A 25,750-nucleotide genomic window follows, 5' to 3' on the forward strand; every position below is an offset into this window, starting at 1 on the left:
CAATTTCGTTGTATACATGATGCACAATGATAATAAAAGTTATACTATATGCTATTCCAGACCTTCCGTTTAATGGGGATTGCGGGGGGGACGGGACTATATACTGTAGAAAGGGCTCCGAACGGGAAATCGATGAGATTAGTTCTATCTCATCTTGAAGTCCATTAATTTTTGCGGGGCTAAATTTTATATCCCAACACCTTTTGAATGTGAGGTTTTGCTATATCAAATACGGGGGTGGGTTGGAATAAATACTTTAAGAGAACACTTTCATTGAGAAACGTTCCACAAAGAATAAAAATGCAAAGATAAATGTTCTGTCGGATTAAGCTTTAGCATTTACATTTATACAGGAGCTAAAGCTTTAGCATTTACATTTATACAGGAGCTAAATCTTAATTTATATCGTTTAGATTAGATTCTAAACGCTATCAGACCCGCTCCCGGAAAGCTAACAATGGCGCCGAGAAGCCTTTCTCGGTTTGAAGTCTAACCGCACGCTGATTGGCTAGTTTGAAACACGCTGCACAGTTTGGATTGGATAGCCTTTATTATGCAAAATAACAATGGCAATTGCTTTAGCTTCCAAGTTTTCCCTCTGGTCGGCTAACTCGCTATATAAGCTGGCCGCCGGTTCAGCAGTTGAATACCCCTCTCTCTCTCAGTTTGTTCGGGTGTGTGTTTTTCTGCTCTTGTCGAGATGTCTGGACGCGGAAAAGGAGGCAAGGGCTTGGGAAAAGGAGGCGCGAAGAGGCACCGCAAAGTCCTTCGCGATAACATCCAGGGCATCACCAAGCCGGCCATCCGCCGTCTGGCTCGCCGCGGAGGAGTGAAGCGTATTTCGGGCTTGATCTACGAAGAAACCCGCGGCGTCCTGAAGGTTTTCCTGGAGAACGTGATTCGCGACGCCGTCACCTATACTGAGCACGCCAAGAGGAAGACGGTCACTGCCATGGATGTGGTCTACGCCTTGAAGCGCCAGGGCCGCACTCTCTACGGCTTCGGCGGTTAAAACTTTCCAAAGCTTAAAACAAAACAAAAAAGGCCCTTTTAAGGGCCAATCAAATTTTCTTTAAAAGAAGCTTGGTCACGATTTAAATTTCAAAAGGAAATCTTAAGTGCTAAGAAGGGTAAATTAAAATAAATAAAATTAAAAGATAGACTCTGGATCAGCAAGTCTTTTTTTCTGCCGTCAGTTTTCTGTTTCTTAACTTCATTTATGGGTGCTTTACTTGGGTTCCTATATAGTTTTTCGCGTCGTTTCCCTTAATTGGCTTGTGCTGGGAAAAGAATCACGAGATTTTTACTATTTTACGTGAATCAACGTGACATTTCTGGGATAACTTTAAAAATGTTTATTATAGAGGTTAAATTATATGTAAATCGGGCAAACTGCTTTGTCGATCAAGAAAGGTCGGCAGTTCGTCGGATCGAATCCCTAATACAGGTCGTCTGCGGGAGCAGGGGGTTGGACTAGATGACCTCTAAAACTCCCTTCCAACTCTTTATTACTGTTATTAGTTAGGGATTGCTTTCGTACGAGATGCTGGGTTTTGTTTTTTGTTCTTTTGTGGAGTAAAACTGCAACATTCTAGCCAAGGGCTTCTCCATAACAACCTACAACGGTACAAAGACTTAAATTAGAATCGTAAGTGCTGCAATAGCCACAGACTTTTAAAAAAAACCAATTCAAAACATCAATTCCATTTTAACCAGCCCAGAAAATGCAATTTAAGAATATCTTCCCCATTGTATTACTTTGCAACATTCGAGCGAACGGCGTCTTCAATAATAACCAACAACGGTCATCAAAGGTAGCTTAAGAGTCACGTGACTAGGTTAAGCGATCAGGGTTGAACAGATTGGGAAAAAAAAACTTTTTAAAGAAAACGAAACCTCCCCTGCCGAAACCCGGGATCGAACCAGGGACCTTTAGATCTTCAGTCTAACGCTCTCCCAACTGAGCTATTTCGGCTCGCTCGACAACGGCCCTTTCCCCTTGTCCTTTGGCATCTTAAAACTTTTTTTTCCCTTCTGAGAAATAAGTTCTAACGTTCATTTAATTGTAGAATAGAATAGAAGAATAGAATTTTTTTTTATTGGCCAAGTGTGATTGGACACGCAAGGAATTTGTCTTGGTGCATATGCTCTCAGTGTACATAAAAGAAAATATACTTTCATCAAGGTACAACATTTACAACACAATTGATGATCAATATATCAATATAAATCATAAGGATTGCCAGCAACAAGTTATAGTCATACAGTCATAAGTGGAAAGAGATTGGTGATGGGAGCTATGAAACGATTAATAGTAGTGCAGATTCAGTAAATAGTCTGACAGTGTTGAGGGAATTATTTGTTTAGCAGAGTGATGGCCTTCGGGAAAAAACTGTTCTTGTGTCTAGTTGTTCTGGTGTGCAGTGCTCTATAGCATCGTTTTGAGGGTAGGAGTTGAAACAGTTTATGTCCAGGATGCGAGGGAAGTATTATTATCTTTAAATAATTAGTATTAAACCGATTTAACCGATAGTAGTATTTAACCGATATTAGTAAACCGATAGATTTAACCGATAGTAGTATTATTATCTTTAAATAATTTGTATTTAACCGATTATGCCAGGATGCACACTGGAAAAAAAATAGGAAAGGAGGAAAAATCTTCAGCCTTCTGGAAAAAAAACAAAAACACAACCCTAAACCAAAACAGGTAAAGGTATTATTACGACGAGATTTCTAGTTGGCCCTTCTAGCCAAGCAGCCGCTATTTCTCAAATTGGGCCAATGAGACGTTCGAGCTGAAAGCGCCAATGGGAATGCCCGGATTCGATAAAATTGAAACTTGGTGGCTTCTCTTCCAATAGTGTAGAGGGAGGGCGCTTTTCCACCAATGTCGCCTGAGAATTTTGAAACCGCTCATTTGCATCTGCGCCCTATAAATAGAGGAAAGGTGTTTTCTTGCCTTTTATTTTTTTGTATCTTTCTTCTATTGAGATCGGTTGCTGACCACGATGCCTGAACCGGCTAAATCCGCTCCGGTGCCCAAAAAGGGCTCCAAGAAAGCCATCACCAAGACCCAGAAGAAAGGGGACAAGAAGCGCAAGAAGAGCCGCAAGGAGAGCTACTCCATCTACGTCTATAAGGTGCTGAAGCAGGTCCATCCCGACACCGGCATCTCCTCCAAGGCCATGAGCATCATGAATTCCTTCGTCAACGACATCTTCGAGCGCATCGCGGCCGAGGCTTCCCGCCTGGCTCACTACAACAAGCGCTCCACCATCACCTCCCGCGAGGTCCAGACGGCCGTCCGCCTCCTCCTGCCCGGAGAGCTGGCCAAACACGCCGTCTCCGAGGGCACCAAGGCCGTCACCAAATATACCAGCTCCAAGTAGCCTCTCTTCCTGCGGCAACGCCCCCCACTCCCCAAAAATCCTTTTTATATTGCACCAAAGGCTCTTTTAAGAGCCACCCACTTTCTCAAAAAAAAGAGCTACTTCACTTGAAAAAGTTTTGTAAAATTGCCGAGATTCCATTGGCTTGTATAGCAATCAAAGCATTTCTCTTCAATCCGATAGGAAAACACTTATTAGAATAGACTTTTACTCTTAATGTACTATATTTAGAATACATAGATTGCAGGATTTAGATTTAGAATTCTTTATTTTAGCTTTAGACTTCTTTATGGGCCAAGAGTGATTGGACACAATTTGGAATTTGTTTTGGTGCTCTGACCAAGAGTTTAAACCAAGGGGGCAAAGCAAAGCTGGCTGGGGGATCCTGGGAGTTGAAGTCCGCCAGGCTTAAAGTTGCCAAGGTTGGAGACCCCTGGTTTAAACAATCGCAATCCCCCACTTAAGAGCCACCTACTTTGTCAAAAAAAAAAAAATCTCAAAAGTTTCAAAAAGATATTAAGTGTCTTGCTTTCAAGGATAGGTTGCTAATATAGAATAGAATAGAATTTTTTATTGGCCAAGGGTGATTGGACACACAAAGAATTTGTCTTGGTGCATAGGCTCTCAGTGTACATAAAAGATACCTTCATCAAGAATCATAAGGTACAACACTTAATATCGTTCTAGGGTGCAAATAAGCAATCAGGAAACAATCGGTATCAATATAAATCGTAAGGATACAAGCAACAAAGTTACAGTCATGCAGTCATAAGTGGAAGGAGATGGGTGATGGGAACGATGAGAAGATTAATAGTGCAGATTTAGTCAATAGTTTGACAGTATTGAGGGAATTATTTGTTTAGCAGTGTGATTGCTTTCAGGAAAAAACTGCTCTTGTGTCTAGTAGTTCTGATGTGCAGTGGTCTATAGCGTCATTTTGAGGGTAGGAGTTGAAACAGTTTATGTCCAGGATGTGAGGGGTCTGTAAATATTTTCACAGCCTTCTTTTTGATTCGTATTCCTGCAGTACACAGGTCCTCAAGGGAAGGCAGCTTTGTAGCCATTGTTTTTTCTGCAGTTCTAATTATCCTCTGAAGTCTGTGTCTGTCTTCTTTGGTTGCAGAACCGAACCAGACAGTTATAGAGGTGCAAATGACAGACTCAATAATTCCTCTATAGAACTAGATCAGCAGCTCCTTGGGCAGTTTGAGCTTCCTGAGTTGGCGCAGAAAGAACATTCTTTGTTGTGTTTTTTTGATGACGTTTTTGATGTTAGCTGCCTTTAGGTGTAAATTATGCCGTAGCAAATTCTTTGCAACTCGGCTCTTCCCCCGGTTAGTCTCGTTGGGCCAAAAGAAATAAAGAAAGAAAAAAGCAGGCATAATTAATCAGGATAGGCGGGGAAAAATGAGTTGACTTTTCAAAGATAAGATACTTTAAGGGAAATGGCACAACTCTTGAATGCAAGAGCAGGCATTCATTTGGCTTTGCTTTTGTGTCCTTAAGAAATGCAATGTAGGTTGCTTGAAATATTTGCTCATGGGGGCCGAGAAACAGTTTGCCAAATGATTCTTTTAACATGGTTTTGTTGGAAGCAATATCCATCTGGGTTCAGTTCCAAGTGGGGACAAAGACACTGGAAACATGGAGGCTGCTTGGAAAGATGGTTTAATGGTGGCCAGGATCACATGGCTTGAGATCCTGAACAGAAAAGGGCTGAGATCCTGTGTGCTCCCTGGCTTTATGCTTTTTCTGAGCTTTGAACTTTCTGGGGCACAGGAAGAGTATCCTGATTGGTTGTCAAACTCCCAGGTGGTCTAGGGGTCTTAGTTAACATTGTAGGTTGTCCCTCAAGCTTGCCTGAGCCTTGCCATGTGGTGAGTTTCTGTTCTATTGTGTTGCAAATGATGGGGGGATTGAGTGAGCTTGGTTGAGGCTTTAATGGCCCATTGACAAAGGTGGGGGGGAGCCAGGAAGCTGCTTTGTCTTTAAAACATGTTTCTCCATTTCTCATCCAGGGAAATATATTCTGCCTTTTAAGTATTTTCTAAAATATTTCATTCTTCTAGGAGGGGGGTGGGTGCTAAATTCCTACAGTTTGACTTACAGGGAAGTTACAAATTTAAGGGACTTCTCTCAAGGTCTGTGCAGTTTTTCAACCATCCTGGTTATGCCCCAAAGGTGCTTTTTCAGGAGGCAACTGGACTTTTGTTTTTTTTTTCTTTTGAGGATTTTTTTTTCTTTTAGATGAGGGAATAGAAGGGGAATTTACCAAGTTTGCAGATGATACTTAGCTGGCAGCAATGGCTAACACCCTAGATGATAGGTTCAAGATCCAAATGGATCTTGACAGACTGGAACACTGGGCCCTCTCTAACAAAATGAAATTCATCGAACAGAAAAGTCCTACACTTAGTAAAAAAAACACCAAAAGTTCACATATAGACTGGGTGAAACCAGGCTTAATAGCAGTGACTGTGAGAGGGAGTCTTAGTGGACAACCAGTTAAATATGAGCCAGCAGTGTGCAGCGGCAGCCAAAAAAGCCAACGCAATCCTAAATTTCATTAACAGAGGGATACAATCAAGATCAAGTGAGGTATTAATACCTTTCTATAAAGCCCTAGTAAGACCACACCTAGAATACTGCATCCAGTTTTGGTCACCGCGCTATAAAAAGATGTTGAGACTCTCGAAAAAGTGCAGAGGAGAGCAATGGGGACGGTTGCAGGAACTGGGCATGGCTAGTCTAGCGAAGAGAAGGACTGGGGAGACATAATAGCAATCTTCCAATACTTGAGAGGCTGCCACAGAGAGAGAGGAGGAGGGGTCAAGCTGTTTTCCAAAGCACCTGAAGGCCAGACAAGGAATAATGGATGGAAACTGATCAAGGAGAGATTCAACCTAGAAATGAGGAGGAACTTTTTGACAGTGAGAACAATCAACCCATGGAACAGAAGTTGCCTTTGGAAGTTGTGGGACCTTCATTACTTGAGACTTTCAAGAAAAGATTTGACTGCCATTTGTCAGAAATTGTGTAGGATCTCCTGCTTGAGCGGGGTGGGGATGGGGGTTTGGACTAGATGACCTACAAGGTCCCTTCCAACTCTGTTAATCTGTAATGTTTCGCTTCTCATCCAAGAAGCTTCTGCAGATCTGACAGGATGGTGGGTGAATGGAAGGATTTATATTCCTTGTAGACAGCTGGTCATTTGCATCCTTTAAGAGGGTCCTTGAAACACTTGGAGGTTTATCTGTCTCCTCAGGGTCACCTGAGTGTGGTGCTCCTGGTTCCTGTAGTCTGCAATTTTTTCAGGGCCCACCAGAAGTAGGGAAACAGGCTGTTTCCTGTCTCCGGAGGGCCTTAAAGGGTGGTGAGGAAGGCCCGTTTTTCTCTCTCAACCGGCTGCAGAGCCTTTCTAGGTGTCTGGGGAGGGCAAAAACAGCCTTCCCCACCCCCAGAGGCTGAAAACATCCCGTTTGCTAACTTCCGGTCCCACTGGAAGTTGGCAAATGGGCCATTTTTGGCATCCGGGTGGGGGAGGGAGGCTCTTTTTGCCCCCCCAACTCCTAGAGAGGCTCTGGAGGCTGGGGACAGCAAAAAACAGGCCTTCCGGTCCCACTTGAAGTTGGCAAATGGGCCGTTTCTGGCCTCTGGAGGGCCTCCGGGGTGTTTGTGTGTAGGGAAGGCTGTTTTCACCGTCCCTAGACTCCTAGAAAGGCTCTGGAGCCAGGTGAGAGAGAAAATTGGGCCTACCAGGCCATCATGTGCCAGTAGCGGGGTGGGGGGAGTAGGGCGGGTGTCGCATGTGTATGAATTAGGGCGGGGTGCACAGACTTATGGGTGTGCACACACATGCATGTGACCCCCCCGCCCCTCCCTCCTGGCACACGATGGCAAAAAGGTTAGCCATCTGTTGTGTCTTGTCCAATCTCACCTCAGCCAGGGTCTTCTTATCTGCTTCCGAACACAGAGGAATGTTCTAGTATGCCTCCCGGCCACAGCCTTGGCTGTATGCCCAGACAGGCTGAAGAAGAAGAAATACCTCCAGCCCCCAGCTCTGGCTCCATGCCCAGGCAAACGGAGCAACTAGACCCCTCCCCCTCCTCCACAGCATGTGAGCCTGAGGAAGGTCAATTACCAACAGCTGCCGACTGGAGTGACCCTCACGTCAGAAGACTTGATAGGCGGAGGCAACAGAAGGAAGGGAGGGGCAGGCCTGGATAAGTGCTGAGTCATGGAGCCACACCCCATGGCCTATATAAAGGATCTGCTTTCTGGCATTCTCTGAGTCAGGCAAAGTCTAAACATATCTTGCTGAAGTCACTTTCTGGTCTCCTGCCTGCCCTGAGGACTTTGCTAGGACTTTGGCAGAGCTGCAGAGGCACGCCTGATTCAGATTTCCCTGACCCGGCCGTCAGCGGAGGAGTGGGACACGACACCATCATTGTCCTAAAGGGTGCTTTTTTAAAATGATATCTGGACTTACTTTCTTGGGTTTTTCTTGAAGAAATCTCACTCCTCACCCAAGAAGGTTAAGTAAGTGGTGGGGGAATGGAAGGGTTTATTCGGTTCTCAGCCAGCCTGTCCTTACCACTCTTTGAGAGTTGTTGAAACCACCTGGGGGTTAATTTGTGTCCTCCGAGCAGGGGGTGAAATGCTCCCGGTTCAGCCAAACTGGTAGCGATGGCAGTTTGAGGCTCCGCCCACATGCCCAGTCATTGTTACTTCCTGGTTTTAACCAGGAAATAACCTGTTTTTTAACCCACTGCGCATGCGCAAAAGGGTTTGCACATGCGCCGAGGGTCGGCGCTTGCACTTCCGAACTGGTAGGGAAGGTAAGTAGATTTCACCCCTGCCTCCTCAGAGTCATCTGAATCAGATTGCAAACGGCTGGGAAACCATTTTTGGGCTGGCTGAAAGGACTGTCATATCCCTTCCCCTCTGTTAAGGGAGGGCTGTTTCGTTTGAGGCCTCCCGGACTCCACTTTCAAACCACTAGTCCTTTCTGTCCAGACTTGGAAGGAAACAATATTTTCCCGTCAGTGAATTAGAACTGAAGAAGCTTCTCGGATGAGAAGTGAAATGTCTTCAATCAGAGGAAAGCTGGAAAGGAAGGGATCTTGGAGGCGGTGGTGAAATCCAATTGTTTTTACTACCGGTTCTGTGGGTGTGGCTTGGTGGGCGTGGCAGGGGAAGGATACTGCAAAATCTCCATTCCCACCACCCTCCAGAGGGAGGGATCGGGGTGAAATCCAGCAGGTTCTGGAGAACTGGTAGTGGAAATTTTGAGGAGTTCGGAGAACTGGCAAATTCCACATTTGGCTGGCCCCAGGAGTGGGGTGGGAATGGGGATTTTGCAGTATCCTTCTCCTGGAGTGGGATGGGAATGGGGATTTTGCAGTATCCTTCCCCTGGAGTGGGGTGGGAATGGAGATTTTGCAATATCCTTCCCCCTGGAGTGGGGTGGGAATGGAGATTTTGCAATATCCTTCCCCCTGGAGTGGGGAGGGAATGGGGATTTTGCAATATCCTTCCTCCTGGAGTGGGGTGGGAATGGAGATTTTGCAATATCCTTCCCCTGCCACGGCCACCAAACCATACCACACCTACCAAGCCACGCCAACAGAAGCAGTAGTAAAAAAAAATTGGATTTCACCACTGGGAAGGATACTGTAAAAACTCCATTCCTACCCTACTCCAGGGGAACGATACTGCAAAATCTCCATTCCCTCCCCACTCCTGGGGCCAGCCAGAGGTGGTATTTGCCGGTTCTCCCAGCTACCCTCCAGAACGTTTCAGAACCTGCTGAATTTCACCCCTGCATCCAGGTCATGGTCGTCCCAAAGGTGCTTTTTTCAGGAGGCAACTGTGGACTTACTTGTTTTTTTTCTTTTTTCTTTTGAAGACGTTTCACTTCTCATCCATCCAAGAAGCTTCTTCAGCTCTGACAGGATAGTTGCCTCCTGAAAAAAAAGCACCTTTGGGACAATCAATGAGAACCTCTACAGACTTTTTTTTTTTTTTTTGCATTTATATCCCGCCCTTCTCTGAAGACTCAGGGCGGCTTACACTATGTTTTAGCTATAGAATTCGGGATGAACACCCTGTTGGAAGAGATATCCATCAGGGTTCAGTTCCAAGTGGGGAGAAAGACACCGGAAATATGGAGGCTGATTGGAAAGATGGTTTATTGATGGACAGGACCACATGGGTTTGAGGTCCTGGGCAGCTGAACACATGGAAGAGAAAGAGAGAGAAAGAGAGAGAGAGAGAGAGAGAGGCAGACAGAGACAGAGACACACACAGAGAGAGAAAGACACAGGGAGAGAGAGAAAAAGAGAGAAAAAGAAAGAGAGAGATAGAGACAGAAAGAGACAGACACAGGGAGAGAGAAAGAGAAAGAGACAGACAGACAGACAGACACAGGGAGAGAGAAAGAGAGAGACAGGGAGAGAGAGACGGGGAGAGAGAGAGAGACAGAGAGAGGGAGAGAGACAGACAGATAGACACAAGGAGAGAGAAAGAGAAAGAGAGACAGACAGACAGACACAGGGGTGGGAGAGAGAGAGAGAGAGAGAAAGAGACAGAGAGACACAGGGAGAGAGAGAGAAGGAGAGAGATAGAGACAGACAGCGAGAGACAGACAGAGGGAGAGAGAGAGAGAGAGAGATAGAAAGAGAGAGATAGAGACAGACAGACACAGACAGACACAGGGAGAGAGAGAGAAAGAGAGAGACAGAGACAGCCTGCCTGCCTTGGGCCTTGCCCTTGAACTTCCTGTTCCTGTGCAAGAAATACATTCTATTGGTTGTCGTCAGACTCCCATGGGGCTATGCAGGGGTCATAGCTAATTTTTGTTAAGTTATCTGAATTAAGTTTGATTGAGGGCCTGGACTCTCTGAGATGATGTCATGAGGAGGCTTGTGTCCTGAAAGGGTGTTGGGCCATTCCTATTGTATCTTCAAGACTTTCCTAGTTTGGATCTTGAGTGAGGCTTGATCCTACCATTCTACCTAATTCTGCCTTTTGTTCAAAATATCCTGTCTTGAAGGGATCACCAAACCTGCATTACTAAGAGCTGGCCTCAGTTTAGTATCAGGTGTGGGGGCCCAGGGAACTGTGGCTCTGAGTTTGTTTCCAAGAGCATGTTTCTCAATTTCTCATCCAGAGGAATAGAATAGAATAGAATAGAATAGAATAGAATAGAATAGAATAGAATAGAATAGAATAGAATAGAATAGAATAGAATAGAAAATATGGGTTGGATTGGATTGGATTGGATTGGATTAATTGGATTGGATTGGATTGGATTGGATTGGATTGGATTGGATTGGAGTGGAGTGGAATGGAACGGAACGGAACGGAACGGAACAGAACAGAACAGAACAGAACAGAACAGAATAGAATAGAATAGAATAGAATAGAAAATATGGGTTGGATTGGATTGGATTGGATTGGAGTGGAATAGAATAGAATAGAATAGAATAGAATAGAATAGAATAGAAAATATGGGTTGGATTGGATTGGATTGGATTAATTGGATTGAATTGGATTGGATTGGATTGGATTGGAATGGAATGGAATGGAATGGAATGGAATAGAATAGAATAGAATAGAATAGAATAGAATAGAATAGAATAGAATAGAATAGAATAGAATAGAATAGAATAGAATAGAATAGAACAGAATAGAATAGAATAGAATAGAATAGAATAGAATAGAATTTTTTATTGGCCAAGTGTGATTGGACACACAAGGAATATGTCTCGGTGCTATTCTATTCTATTCTATTCTATATGTTAAGTGTTGTCTCATTAAGAGTTAAATTTGTACCCTATGACTATCATTAAGTGTTGTAAGTGTTGTATCTTGATGAAGGTATATTTTCTTTTATGTACACTGAGAGCATATGCACCAAGACAAATTCCTTGTGTGTCCAATCACACTTGGCCAATAAAAATTCCATTCTATTCTATTCTATTCATTAAGTGTTGTATCATTGTTAAATTTGTACCCTATGACTATCATTAAGTGTTGTAAGTGTTGTACCTTGATGAAGGTATCTTTTCTTTTATGCACACTGAGAGCACATGCACCAAGACAAATTCCTTGTGTGTCCAATCACACTTGGCCAATAAAAAATTCTATTCTATTCTATTCTATTCTATTCTATTCTATTCTTTGTTAAGTGTTATCTCATTAAGTGTTAAATTTGTACCCTATGACTATCATTAAGTGTTGTAAGTGTTGTACCTTGATGAAGGTATCTTTTCTTTTATGGACACTGAGAGCCTATGCGCCAAGACAAATTCCTTGTGTGTCCAATCACACTTGGCCAATAAAAAATTCTATTCTATTCTATTCTTCCATCAGAACTGAAGAAGCTTCTTGCATGAGAAGCGATGCGTCTTCACAGGATAAAACAAGAAAGTCCAGAAAACGCATGTTTGGGTTAACTCTTTGGCTTGCCCTGTTTTTTCTAAAGGGCAGTGAAAAGTTGAAAATACAGGTCATTTCCCCATGTTAGAATTGCGGCTTTAAGAAGGTGACTTATATTTTCCCAAATGGCAACACTTAAGTGTTATTGTTCCTCCCTATTGTTATAGGAAAAAATATGGGGTCCGTGAGATGCTTGCTAAAAAAATATTTAAAAATGCATACTTGGTATTTAATATTCAATATTGGGTGGGAGAAAAAATCAGTTCCTTTTTTTGAGCTGAGTTAAAGATTTCAGGAACTCAAAAGGCATCATTTAGAAATGCGTCTCAGCCCCTTCCTCGTTAGTATAGTGGTAAGTATCCCCGCCTGTCACGCGGGAGACCGGGGTTCGATTCCCCGACGGGGAGAGGTAGAATTATTTTTCAATGGCTTTTTACAAAATTCAATTGCAGCCAAGGCGTCTTTCTCCAAGGATCTATTCTAAACTAACCTTGCATGCGATCAATGTGAAGGTGTGATCTCCGATAGAGGAGGAAAGCTGCACGCTTTTAGCAACTGGATCTGGCTTGGGGAATCTCCTTGGGAGTTGAAGTCCGGAAGTCTTAAAGCTGCTTAGAAGGTTGAGAAATCCTGCTTTAAAGTTGAACTTCTCTCTGAAGAACGTTTGATTGAGGAGCAGGGAGGAAAAAAATAAATAAATAAGTGATTCTCTTTGGAGTGTCAGTGCGTCACTAAGTTACTACCAGGGGGAAAAAAAATAATAGCTTGCGCTGCCTTTATTTTGATTCATCGGCATTGGAATTGTTTGCTTTGAGATTCATAATATTGCCGCATTTTAATTCTCTTTCAAATGTCGGGCAAAAGTTCACGCTGAACGATCGCCCCTTTTACCGTAACGGTCTCTGTGGCGCAATCGGTTAGCGCGTTCGGCTGTTAACCGAAAGGTTGGTGGTTCGAGCCCACCCAGGGACGCGTGCGAGTGTTTTGTTTTTATCCTTACGAAAAATTTAAAAAGATCCAGAAATAAAACTGCTTATTATTAGATAAGCCCACTAGATTTCATTTTACACTCTCGGTTTGAAAGCAACTACTCCAACATCAGCATTTGCGAACAAGAGACATACACTATCCTATCACACTTGGCCAATAAAGTATTCTATTTTATTCTATTCTATTCTATTCTATTCTATTCTATTCTGTTCTGTTCTATCATATCCTATCTTATCCTATCCTATTTATCTATCCTACTTATCTATTCTATTCTATTCTATTCTATTATATTCTCCCATCCTATCCTACCTATCCTATCCTACCCACTTTCTTATTCTATTCTATTCTATTCTAGTCTAGTCTAGTCTAGTCTAGTCTATTATATTCTATTTCTGTTCTATTTTTCTATTCTATTCTATTCTATTCTATTCTATTCTTCTATTCTATTCTATTCTATTCTATTCTATTCTCCAATCCTATCCTATCCTATCCTATCCTATTTTATTTTACTACCCTATTCTATTTTTTCTATCCTATCCTATTCTCACTGCAGATAGATGTATATACTGCAGTGTATGCCTGTAGTTTTATATATATTATCTATGCCTATATTTTAATTTATATTTTAATTTATATCTTTTATTACATTCTATTATAATTAATATAATATATATTTTCTCTGATGTAACTGAATGCCTTTAGTTTACAAAGGCTCATACTGGGATAAATGTATGTAATTCTGTACAGAATTACATAAATTTATACATACATAATTATGTAATTATGTATTTATACACACACACACACACAATTTGTGACCCTGGTGTGTGCCAGTGGTTGGTTTGAAGAAACCACAAGGGCCTTAGTAGGAATAAAACAAAGTCAGATAGGGAGGTACTGTGGCTACCATCCTGGACATTTCAAGATTTGCACCACAAAATAGTCTCACTGTTGTAAGCCAACTTAATTGTTGTCTACCAACAATTAAGTCAGGGATGCAAATATAATAGTTTATTATTCAGCTGATTATTCAGATTCCATCCAATTCCCTCAGAGGGACAATTCAAGCTATGGCTAATCAAACTTTGGATATGTGTGGCGCAGTGGTGAAATCCAATTTTTTTAATTACCATTTTGTGAGTGTGGCTTGGTGGGCATGGCAGGGGAAGGATACTGCAAAATCCCCATTCCAACCCCACTCCTGGGGGAAGGATACTGCAAAATCCCCATTCCCATTTCTCACTTTGCATGACATTTTGGGCTCAGTTGTGGATCTAACTCAAGGACTATCTGTAACAGGAGCAAACAGTCTAAACTAATTTCAAATTTAAATCTCAATTTCACATATAAACCATAACTGATTGTTTAGAAAGTGAGAAATTTAAATTTAACATTTCATTTAGGCATTTAAAAATACAAAATTGCACGCTTCTGTCTGTTTAGGAAATTGAAGTAGTAGACGGTGCACATATTTAATCTGTCATTAATGATATACTGAAAGCAGGCAACTGGTTTTTAAAAATTGTGTCTACCATTTTCTTTTTTTTAATTTTGTCACAACATTATATACAAGCATATACAATGAAAGGAAACAATATGACAGGAATGGTAGGCACTTTTGTGCACTTATGCATGCCCCTTATAGTCCTTTTAGGAATGGGGTGAGGTCAGTGGTAGACAGTTTTTGGTTAAAGTTTTGGGATTTTGAAAAGAGACCACAGAGTCAGATAGTGTGTTCCAAGCGTTAAAAACTCTGTTACAGAAGTCATATTTTCTGCAATCAAGATTGAAGCGGTTAACATTAAGTTTGAATCTATTGTTTGCTCTTGTATTATTGAGATTGAAGCTGAAGTAGTCTTTAACAGGAAGGACATTGCAATAGATGATTCTGTGTGTTAAACACAGGTCTTGTCGGAGTCGGCGGAGTTCTAAGTTTTCTAATCCCAGGATTTCAAGTCTGGTGTTTGAAGGTATTTTGTTGTTTTCAGAGGAGCGGAGAACTCTTCTTGTAAAATATTTCTGGACACGTTCAATTGTATTAATGTCAGAGATGTGGTATGGGTTCCAGACAGGTGAGCTGTATTCAAGAATAGGTCTAGCAAATGTTTTGTATGCTCTGGTTAGTAGTGTAGAGTTTTTGGAAAAGAAGCTACGCAAAATTAGGTTTACAACTCTTAGAGACTTTTTTGCTATATAGTTGCAGTCGGCTTTGGCACAGATCATTTATATATAAACTGCAAGGTCTTTAACAGGGTGGGGGGGTCGTCTGTAAGGTAATGTCCATCAAGCTTGTACTTAGTGTTTGGGTTCTTTTTTCCAATATGTAAGAATGAGCATTTTCTGTATGTCTTAAATATAATGGAAATAAGCCAGCTCCAGTCTGAAATTAATAACTTTATGCAAAGATTGTGCTAACTAAATGCCCTTTGCATGACACAAGCATGCAAGGAAGACAAAAGAAAAATTGAAGCAGATGGATCTTATCAGGTAGCAGGAAATACAAGAAGGACAGACCCAGAAAATCTTATTTAAAATGGAAATTAAGAGCCTCACACACTTCTTGGCATTTTTAAAGGGAATTCTCTCTGCCTTCTTTTAGAGTCTAAAAGCTAACTCTGATTGAAAGAACATTTTTTAAATGATTTGTTAAAGGAGAAAACTAGACAACTTCCCGCAAACCTAACCTTTTTCAGGAACCGGGAAATATTTAGCGCTCTTTATAATAAAAAAAAAAAGGAAAGCAAAACGACTTTTGCTCATGAACAAAAGTGCTAAATGAAGCCAACGAAGAAGAACATGTTTTGGATTTCATGACTGAATAAGGAAGAGCATCGGAGGATTTGCAGGGTGCTGCAAAAACCAAATCCTGACACAGGGGGGTGAAAAAAAAATTCTAAGCGACTTTAAACAAACCAAGCAGACTTCCTACACACCCATCCACCCCTCTTTTAAAGAGGGAGAACCAAGCCTTAGGGCAGCACAGTTTGGAGGAACATTTTTTGCTACATACCCAGCCAATTTGATAACTTTTGTGCATGAAAAGATTGTGCTCACTAAATACCAGTTTGTGTGTTGCAAGGATTTAGGGAGGGAAGGCTCCCCAAGACAAAAGGGGGGAAAAAATGGAAGCGGATGGACTTTTTTTTATCAGCCAGGAAGAATAAAAACCCACCAAAGACAGCAGAAAATCTTAATTTAAAATGGAAGTCCTAATTGTTGTGAATACTCTGTATCTTCAACCAATTTGAAACCATTTCGGTTTCTCCAAACCAATTTCTCTTGCTTCTTTTCTGGCCTCAAGAAGAAGTGTGGTTACCTAAAAAACAAAAAAATCCTGTCTGTTTGGCTTTAATTCCACTTCATCTGACGCAGTGTTATTTGGATTTAATTTTATGTGGAAATAAAATTGTTTTGGTTTGACACATAGAAGAAAAAACCAGCCTGAAGATGATGAGTGAAACATCGAAACATCGCCAAGATACTCTCAACCTTACACGGGGGGGGGGAAAAACCCGAATATTGTATACACTGCTCAAAAAAACAAAGGAAACACCTTCCCAACAATGTACTGTATTTAATATTTCATTCCTTCAGATCTAAGATGTCTTACAGTATTTGTGTTCCCTTTATTATTTATACTGCAAGACATCCTAGATCTGAAGGAATGAAATATTCTTATTAAATACAGTACATTGTGTTGGGTAGGTGTTCCCTTTATTTTATATATATATGTGTGCGTGTGTGTGTGTGTGTGTATGTATATATGTATATGTATGCATATCACCATATCATTATTTTTTCACCTAAAGTAAAAAAAAAGCCAAAGAGAACAGCTCTTTCCGTTGAGAAAGTGGGTGGCTCTTAAAAGAGCCTTTGGGTCTGGAGGCGAAGGAGACTTTGACGTCTCGAGCACCTTTTACTTGGAGCTGGTATATTTGGTGACGGCCTTGGTGCCCTCGGAGACGGCGTGCTTGGCCAGCTCTCCGGGCAGCAGGAGGCGGACGGCCGTCTGGATCTCCCGGGAGGTGATGGTGGAGCGCTTGTTGTAGTGAGCCAGGCGGGAAGCCTCAGCCGCGATGCGCTCAAAGATGTCGTTGACGAAGGAGTTCATGATGCTCATGGCCTTGGAGGAGATGCCGGTGTCGGGATGGACCTGCTTCAGCACCTTGTAGACGTAGATAGAGTAGCTCTCCTTGCGGCTCTTCTTGCGCTTCTTGTCCCCTTTCTTCTGGGTCTTGGTGATGGCTTTCTTGGAGCCCTTCTTGGGCGCAGGAGCGGATTTAGCCGGTTCAGGCATCTTCAGCAACTTCCCGTCTTTCTTACTCCCCCACCTCAGAAAAGTGTGGCGGCGAAGCCGAAGCTGCGGTATTTATAGGCCAGCCGACGGGTTCGCCCGCCGAAGCGCAGCGCTGTCATTGGCCCAGAGGTCACGGTCCCGCGCGCCAAGTATGCAAATGAGCGGGATTCAAACTCGGCGAGGTGATTGGTCCGCGCGTCGTTAGCGCATTTCTTCTCGGGGCGCTTACGGGAGGGAGGCGTCAACCACGAAGCGCCAAATGAACCAAGCCGCCCGCGGCGGTTCGGTTCCAATGGGAGCTGAAACTTTCGTTTTAAAGCCGTTCCGATCCGATTTTCTTTTTTTTTGGGGGGGGGGGAAACAAATAAACGCGTGCATTTCCTCTGCCCCGAGGGAATCCGTTGAAGAAAGGAACAGAATCCAATCCCTGAAATTTCTTCTCTTGACAGTTTAGAACAATCAGTTGAACAGCTTGAAGTTGTGGTGTGTTGAACTTGCCTCCAGAAGTTGTGGGTACTCCAACATGGGAAGCATTAAAGAAGAGATTGGATAACCATATGTCTGAAATGGGTTGGGTTTCCTGCCTAAGGAGGGGGTTGGACTAGAAGACCTCCAAGGTCCCTTCCAACTCTGTTATTCTATTCTATTCTATTCTATTCTATTCTATTCCAATATTTTATATTCTATATTCCATTCTATTCCCTATTCTATTTCTGTTTTTCTATTTTTCTATTTCTATTTTTTATTCCTTTTCTATTTCTATTTTTCTATTTCTTTTTCTGTTTCTTCTTCCTATTCCATTCCATTCTATATTTTATATTCTATATTCCATTCTATTCCCTATTCTATTTCTATTCCTATTTTTCTATTTCTTATTCCTATTCTATTCCAATCTATTCTATATTCCATTCTATTCCCTATTCTATTTCTATTTTTCTATTTCTATATTTCTTTCTATTCCTATTTTTCTATTTCTATATTTCCTTTTCTATTTCTATTTTTCTATTTCTATTTCTTATTCCTATTCTATTCTATTGCAATGAACCAGAACCTCGGAATTCTCTTAACCCTCTTCTTCAACCTAATGAGAAATACGTGCAGCTTTTCCTGCATAGCAGTCTTCTCCAATCGAAAATGCCGTCTCGCCTGGGTTGGATTCTGGCTCCCATCAGCCGCAGCCGAGCTGTGAACGATGAAAGTTGCTGCTGGCAGGTTCCACGGTCTTCCTTCTTCCAGCCCACCGTCCGGAGGCCATTAACCCTTGGTTAGAAAGAGCCGTTTCGCCTCCCTCTTTCTCCCGCCCTGAAATCCATTAGTCTCCAATACACAGTATTAAGAGAAAGGACATCTCACCAATCCTGGATTAGGGTTACATCAAAAGAGATCACCGAACTGGGATCCTGGGAAAGGGCAGGACGGAAAGAATAATAAAGAGTTGGAAGGGACCTAGGAGGACTACTAGCCCAACCCGCTGCTCAAGGAAGAGCCCCTCTACCTACCCACCCACCCACCCACGTACTTATCCATCCACCAACCCATCCACCTACCCACCTACCTACTTACCCATCCATCCACCCACCTACCTACTTTCCCACCCACCTACCCATCCACCCACCTATCTACTTACTTACCCATCCACCCACCTATCCTCCCACCTGCCTACTCACCTACCCATCCACCCACCTACTTACCAACCTACCTACTTACCCATCCCCCACCTATCCTCCCACCCATCCACTTTCACACCCACTCATCCCCCCACCTATCCCCCCACCCACCCACCTACTTACTCACCAACCTACTTACCCATCAACCTACCTATCTACTTACCACCCAACTTACTTACCAATCCACCCACCTATCCTCCCACCCATCCACTTTCACACCTACCCATCCACCCACCTACTTACCAAACTACCTACTTACCCATCAACCTACCTATCTACTTACCACCCAACTTACTTACCCATCCACCCACCTTTCCTCCCCCCCCCCCACTTTCACACCCACCCACCCACCTACTTACTCACCTACCTACCTACTTACCCATCCACCCACCTATGTACTTACCCACCTATCTACCTACCCACCCACCTACTTACCAATCCACCCCCCCCCCCACCTACTTACCCACCTACCTACCTACTTACCCACCTATCTACCCACCCTCCTACCTACTTACCCCCCCCCACCTACTTACCCACCTTCCTACCTACCTACCTACCTATATAAATATATAATTTTCTTCTTTTAAAAGGTAAGGCAATTTTTTGATCCATCCGGTGGATCAAAATCCCGTGTTTTCCTCCCGCGGGGCTGTGTTTCTTCTCCCCCCCACCCCCGCCGTCTCTTCCACCCCGTCCCTTCCCTCCATCCCTCCATCCAATATTCATTGTTATCCCTTTAAGCGCGTGCCCGACCGCCCGACCGCTTTGGGCTCCGCGGGAGGCGCGCGTGGGCGGCCTTCGCCCACCCTCCTGCGCAAGGCGAGGTGGCGTCTCGCGCGTTCGCGGACCGGGGGGGGGAAATCGTTGCCTCGGAGCATCCCGGCTCAGGGTGTGGCGGAGATTGAGAAGCGGGGAAGGGTTGGGGGGTTTTTTTGTTTTTTGTTTTGGACGGAGCTGATATCCATTTTGCGGTGGGGGTGAGTCCCCCTCGCCTTATTTGAGGATTCTATCTTGTTATTATTATTATCATCATCATCATCATCATCATCATCATTATTGTTGTTTGTTGTTTTATTATCATTATTGTCATTAATGTCAATAATTATTGACATTAATTGTCATTATTGTTTTGTTTGTTGTTTTATTATCTTCATTATCATTACTGACATTATCATTTGGTTGGTTGTTTTGTTATTATTACTATCATTATCATTGTCATTGTTGTTTTGTTGTTATTATCATCACCATTATTATCTTCGTTATCATTATTGCCATTATCAGTTTTGTGGTTTCTTTGTTACGATCATTATGATTCTCATCATTATTGTCATTATTTTGTTGTTTGTTATTTTGTTGTTATTATTGTATGCTTTATTCATTAAACGTGAAACTCAGTCAACTCAACATTGTTGTTGTTGTTATTATTATTAACTTTATTCATTAAACATGAAACTCACTCAACTGAACATTCAAAAATGCATCACAAATACCATTGACTGGTGCTGATGGTTGTTACGGGTTGCTGCCAGCATCCTAGGTATCAACCAAGTACCATAATAATAGTAGTAGTACTAGTAGTACTAGTAGTAGTAGTAATTATTATTATTATTATTATTATTATTATTATTATTATTATTATTAATAATAATAATAATAATAATATATTATTTATGATAATTATTAATTATGATAATTATCATTATCATTATTATCATTATCTCTTTTATTCATTAAACATGAAATTCAGTCAACTGAATTTTAAATTTTAAATTTGTAAATTTTAAATTTGTATTTAAAACTTAGAGCATCAATTGAACTTAACTATCTATTCTTTTAGCTGTTTTTTATGTATTATATGTTTTCTGCTGTTTTTTTGACTGTGAACCGCCCTGAGTCCTTCGGGAGATGGGTGGTATACAAATATAATAAATAATAATAATAATAATAATAACTGCCAGCATCCTATGTATCAACCACGTATATTATTATTGCGTATTATTATTTTACACTTTGTATACAGATACCATTGACTGGTGCTAATGGCTTATATTGGTTGCTGCCAGCATCCTAGGTATCAACCAAGTACCTTCTTAAGATGTACAATGTTCCAAGCAGCGCAGTTTTTTTGTAATAATAGTAATAATAATTTATTGGTTGATTATTATTATCATCATCATCATCTCTTTTATTCATTAAATGTGAAATTCATTCAACCGCCAGCATCATTATTTCCTTTATTCATTAAAAATGAAACTCGGTCAACTGAACATTCAAAAATACATCCTTCTTCTTCTTCTTCTTCTTCTTCTTCTTCTTCTTCTTCTTCTTCTTCTTCTTCTTCTTCTTCTTCTTCTTCTGCTTCTTCTGCTTCTTCTTCTTCTTCTTCTTCTTCTTCTTCTTCTTATTATTATTATTATTATTATTATTATTATTATTATTATTACTATTATTATTATTATTATTATTATTATTATTCTTATTCTTATTATTATTATTATTATTATTATTATTATTATTCAACTTGTGTCATTCTGAGGATCGTTCTTTTTTTCCCTTAAGAGGAGACCCGGCAGGAATGACTTGAATGCCTGGCATCTTTAAACCAGAATAAAGATTTAATTATTCTGTTTCTTTTCTCCTTGTTTCATGTGATTAGCATATTTTAGCATCTTTTGATGTGCAGGTAGCCCTCAACTTTCGACCATTCGTGTAGTGACCGTTCCAAGTTCCGACAGCATTGAAAAATGGGACTTATGACCGTTTTTCACACTTAGGACCGCTGCGGTATCCCCGTGGTCACGTGCTCAAAATTATTATTATTATTATTATTATTGTATTTATATCCCGCCCTTCTCCAAAGACTCAGGGCAGCTTACACTATGTTAGCAATAGTCTTCATTCTATTTGTATATTTATATACAAAGTCAACTTATTGCCCCCAACAATCTGGGTCCTCATTTTACCTACCTTATAAAGGATGGAAGGCTGAGTCAACCTTGGGCCTGGTGGGACTAGAACCTGCAGTAATTGCAGGCAGCTGCTGTTAATAACAGACTGTGTTAGCAGTCTGAGCCACAGACTCAGCCGCCTGGCAACTGACTCATATTTATGACGGTTGCCGGGTCCCCGGCATCATGGGATCGACTTTTGCCACCTCCTGTCGAGCAAAGTCAATGGGGAAGCCAGATTCACTTAACGACCGGGTTGCTAACTTAACAACTGCAGTGATTCACTTAACAACTATGGGTCATATGACACATCCCCCCCCAGGATGCAGCAACAGTCGTAAGTATGAACCAGTGGCCAAGCATCTGAATTTTGATCACGTGATCTTGGGGATGCTTACAAAAGTTGCAACTGTGAAAAACGGTCGTAAGTCATTTTTTTCAGTGGCATATCTTTGAACGGTCACTAAATGAACTGTTGTAAGTTGAGGACTACCTATAATGACATTGCGGAGCTTAGCCAGCATGACCAAGAGTGACTGATGCTAGAAGCTAAGAACCGCGGGGTGATCTTGTAGCAGATCTGGGTTAGCTTCTGTAGAAGATCTACAGGAAAAGGATTGCATTCACCCCAACAGTAGACTAAGCTTTTCAACTGTGTAGGTAGTCCTCGACTTATGATCATTTGTTTAGTCACCGTTCAAAGTCAAAACGGCATTGAAAAAAGTGACATACCGCCGTGTCCCACACTTACGACTATTTGCATAGCATCCCCACACGGCCCCGTGATCAAAATTTGGATGCTTGGCAACCGACTCATATTTATGACGGTTGTACTGTCCCAGGGCTCCTGCGTCACCGTTTGCTACCTTCTGACGAGCAAAGTCAATGGCGGGGGGGGGGGGGAAAGACACATTCACTTAACAACCATGTTCCTAATTTAACGACCGCAACGATTCCCTTTTAATAATTGTGGCAAAAAACAAAATATTGGTGGAAAAGGGGCAAAACTCACTTTAAGAAAGGTTTCCCCACCGGCGAGATTGGCCAAAATGTACATAAATATGGAAGTGTAAATGGAACATTTTGTCACATGTGGTGGGATTGCCCCAAAGCAAAGAAATATGGGGAACAGATAACGAGATGGTTACAGGAAACAACAAATGGAATTTAAAGCTGAATTATTTTTATTAGGAATAATTAATCAAAGGATAAAGAAGCAACTCCAATATTATCATTTTACACATAGTAACAGCAGCACGAATTGTTTATGCTCAGTGGTGGAAACTTGAAAATATACCAGCCAATGAGATGATTATACATAAGATATTAGAATGCGCCGAGATGTATAAGCTAACATTAGAAATGAAAGGCAAGGAAGAAACAGAATTTTATGAGGTGTGGGATAAGTGGTATAAGAGATTAGAACAGAGAAACAAAAATGTATAGAAATAAATATACATGACTGTAAAAGACACATGACACAGTACTGTTAAAAATGTTTATTGTTATGTAAATTGGAAAAATGGAAAATAAAAATTAAAAAAAAAGAAAGAAAGAAAGGTTTTCCTTAGCGACGTACATGTTGGGCTCCGTTATGGCCATGATGCGAGGACTACTTGCGTTACATTGTACAATGTATTGCCAAAACTCACTTTAACGACTGTCTCGCTTAGCAACGTAAATAATTTTGGGCTCCATTGGGATCGTGTATCGATCGAGATGAACCTGTAAAGTTAGAACGATTTTTCCCTTCTTCCTGATATGGAAAATGGTTGGCTTTTGAGGCTGCGGAAACATAAATATTCCCGTTTTTTTTTTCCCCATTGCAGGATTCCACTGTGATGCCATGGTATGACCGGGGGAGACGACTCCAACTTGCAGCCTTCAACAGGAGGGTTCTACCTGCCTCCCTTCAGCGGTCGCCTTTCCCTCATGCGATGGAAAGAGGCGGATCAGGCGAGCCTTTGGCCGTGGTGGTTGCTCCTGTTGGTTCTTTACCACCTGGGATGAAAGAAGAGAAACCTTGCCCATCCTCAGTCCCTGACCTGTTCTCCTACTGGAAGGAAAAAGAAGAGGAGGAAGAGGAAGAGGTGAACACTGCTGACCTGGGCAGCTTTTCACCCACCCCTTCTGTCCCAATGACGATGAAGCAGCGCCGCCCTTCTGAAGTCCACGAGATGCTTTCCTACTTAAAAAAGGAGGAAGAGGAGGAGGAAGAAGAGGTGGCCGAGATAGCGTCTCTGTCCCCTCTACGTGTTCTTCCAACTCCTGCTCCCCCTCCCGTTCTACCAACCTATACATCTACGGCTACACTGGGCAGGTCCATCCTTCCGGGAGGAAGGGAGTTGTTCCATTTCTTCACGCCCGTAACCCACCTCCCTGCTTCCGTTCACCCCAAGCGTGGTCGTGACCGGGAGGTATTAACAGCGGATGGAGTCCCACCACCTGTACAGAAGAAAACCACCTCGGCTGTTTGGGATTACTTCACGCTGGACCCACGGGAACCCTGCGTGGCTGTTTGTAGCATGTGCCAGAAACGGGTGAGGAGAGGGAAGGACGGAGGCACCCGACCGGGCACCACAGCCCTCCATAAGCACTTGAAGGTCCACCATGGACTTCACCTGCCAGGCGTCGCGGTAGTTCCTCCATCCCCGCTGATGCCCCTGAAGGAGAGGTCCCACAGCACTCCCATGGTGGTCACTGAGCCATCTCCTCCAACCTTCCCATTTGCCCAGCAAGAGAGGAACCAACCCTACTACCCTCCCACCCACCCAACAGCCATCCAGTTGGCTTCTGATACCGCATGGATGCTCGCGGTGGACATGCAGCCCTTCTCCTATGTGGAGAGTGAAGGATTTTGTCGGCTGATGGCCACCGCCCAGCCTTGCTGGATGATCCCTAGCCGGGCTTTCTTCGCCATCAAGGCTGTTCCTGAGTTATCCAAAGTGGTGTCCCGTGCCGTGCGGCAAACTGTGGCCTGCAGCATCAGCCGCACAGTCCATATCACAATAGATACCTGGGGTGACAGGCAAACAGCCACGTACATGTCAGTGACGGGACACTGGATCGCAGAGTTAACAGGGACCCTCACCAGGCAACACGCCACTCTGTCGGTGTGCACCTTTGAAGGCTGCTGTGCCCTAGAGGACATCTGCCACAAACTGCGAGAAGTCCTCCAGGATTGGCTGTGCGATCTGAAGACGGGCGGCGTAGTGTCCGACAGCGGGACCAACGCAGCAAGAGCAGTGCGAGAACTGAGCCTCAAGCACATTCCTTGCCTGGCCCGTTGTCTGAAGCTGGTCACCAAAGTATTTTTGGCCGGGGATGCTCAAGTCAGACGTCTCCTGAAGACTTCCAGGAGGATATGCAGCTGCTACCGCCGCTCTGCTGCCGTCCGACGGCGTCTTCTGGAAGTGCAGGCCAACTTGGGCTTGCGTCAGCCTCTGGGTCCGAACCCGCAAGCGAGGTCCAACTCTACCTTGTTGATGTTGGAGTGCCTGTATAGGCAGCGCTAAGCCATCGGAGCCATGCTGGATGAAGACGAGGACGGTTCCCACCTGCTCTTGGCGCCCACAGACTGGAAGGTGATGAAGTGCTTGGTGGAGATCTTAAAGCCATTTGAGGATGCCACTGCTCTGGTTATTCGGCCTGACGCCACTCTCTGCCAAGCCCTTCCTCTCCTGTGGTTCTTGGAGGAACAGCTCAGGGCACTGAGGACCAGATACTACCAAGAAAATAATAATACCGCAGCTCGCCTGACCACGCAGGCGTTGGACTGCCTTGAGGCTGACAATCAGCTGCAGGAAATAAAAGACAATATGATGTATCGGATCGCGGCCTTCCTTGACCCCCGATTCAGAGACATCACAACTATGAAGCTGGGTGGGACAGACCTGAGCGACGCAGCCCTGCTGAAGGAGCGCATTGTTAACTTGGCCACCAGGTCCTATGTGCCTCCTGGAGGAACAGTTACGGACTTTTCACCGCTCCATCGTGCTTCTCAAGACCAAAACG

At 42.9% G+C, this 25,750-nt stretch overlaps 3 protein-coding genes and 3 non-coding genes across 6 annotated transcripts; 4 read left to right on the forward strand and 2 right to left on the reverse strand.

Annotated features, from left to right (window-relative positions):
- The first annotated feature begins 660 nt into the window (after window positions 1–660).
- LOC131197249 (histone H4) lies at window positions 661–1,167 on the forward strand. Its single transcript, XM_058181053.1, has one exon. The coding sequence runs from the start codon at window positions 701–703 to the stop codon at window positions 1,010–1,012; it is 312 nt and encodes a 103-aa protein (XP_058037036.1). The 5' UTR covers window positions 661–700; the 3' UTR covers window positions 1,013–1,167.
- A 735-nt stretch (window positions 1,168–1,902) lies between these two features.
- Window positions 1,903–1,975, reverse strand: TRNAF-GAA (transfer RNA phenylalanine (anticodon GAA)). The gene has a single exon. It is a non-coding gene; the product is annotated as a tRNA-Phe (tRNA).
- Window positions 1,976–3,011: 1,036 nt separating this feature from the next.
- LOC131197248 (histone H2B 1/2/3/4/6-like) lies at window positions 3,012–3,396 on the forward strand. Its single transcript, XM_058181052.1, has one exon. It carries the CDS (start codon window positions 3,012–3,014, stop codon window positions 3,390–3,392), a length of 381 nt encoding a protein of 126 aa, XP_058037035.1. The 3' UTR covers window positions 3,393–3,396.
- An 8,773-nt stretch (window positions 3,397–12,169) lies between these two features.
- Window positions 12,170–12,241, forward strand: TRNAD-GUC (transfer RNA aspartic acid (anticodon GUC)). Its single transcript has one exon. It is a non-coding gene; the product is annotated as a tRNA-Asp (tRNA).
- Window positions 12,242–12,732: 491 nt separating this feature from the next.
- On the forward strand, window positions 12,733–12,806 carry TRNAN-GUU (transfer RNA asparagine (anticodon GUU)). The gene has a single exon. It is a non-coding gene; the product is annotated as a tRNA-Asn (tRNA).
- A 3,934-nt stretch (window positions 12,807–16,740) lies between these two features.
- On the reverse strand, window positions 16,741–25,217 carry LOC131197251 (histone H2B 1/2/3/4/6-like). The gene is made up of 2 exons (XM_058181054.1): window positions 25,200–25,217; window positions 16,741–17,121 (listed from the first exon to the last, which is right to left on the reverse strand). Exon 2 carries the CDS (start codon window positions 17,119–17,121, stop codon window positions 16,741–16,743), a length of 381 nt encoding a protein of 126 aa, XP_058037037.1. The 5' UTR covers window positions 25,200–25,217.
- Between the last annotated feature and the right edge of the window lie 533 nt (window positions 25,218–25,750).

The sequence above is a fragment of the Ahaetulla prasina genome, chromosome 4 (assembly GCF_028640845.1).
Source record: "Ahaetulla prasina isolate Xishuangbanna chromosome 4, ASM2864084v1, whole genome shotgun sequence".
In the NCBI taxonomy this organism is placed as follows: domain Eukaryota; kingdom Metazoa; phylum Chordata; class Lepidosauria; order Squamata; family Colubridae; genus Ahaetulla; species Ahaetulla prasina.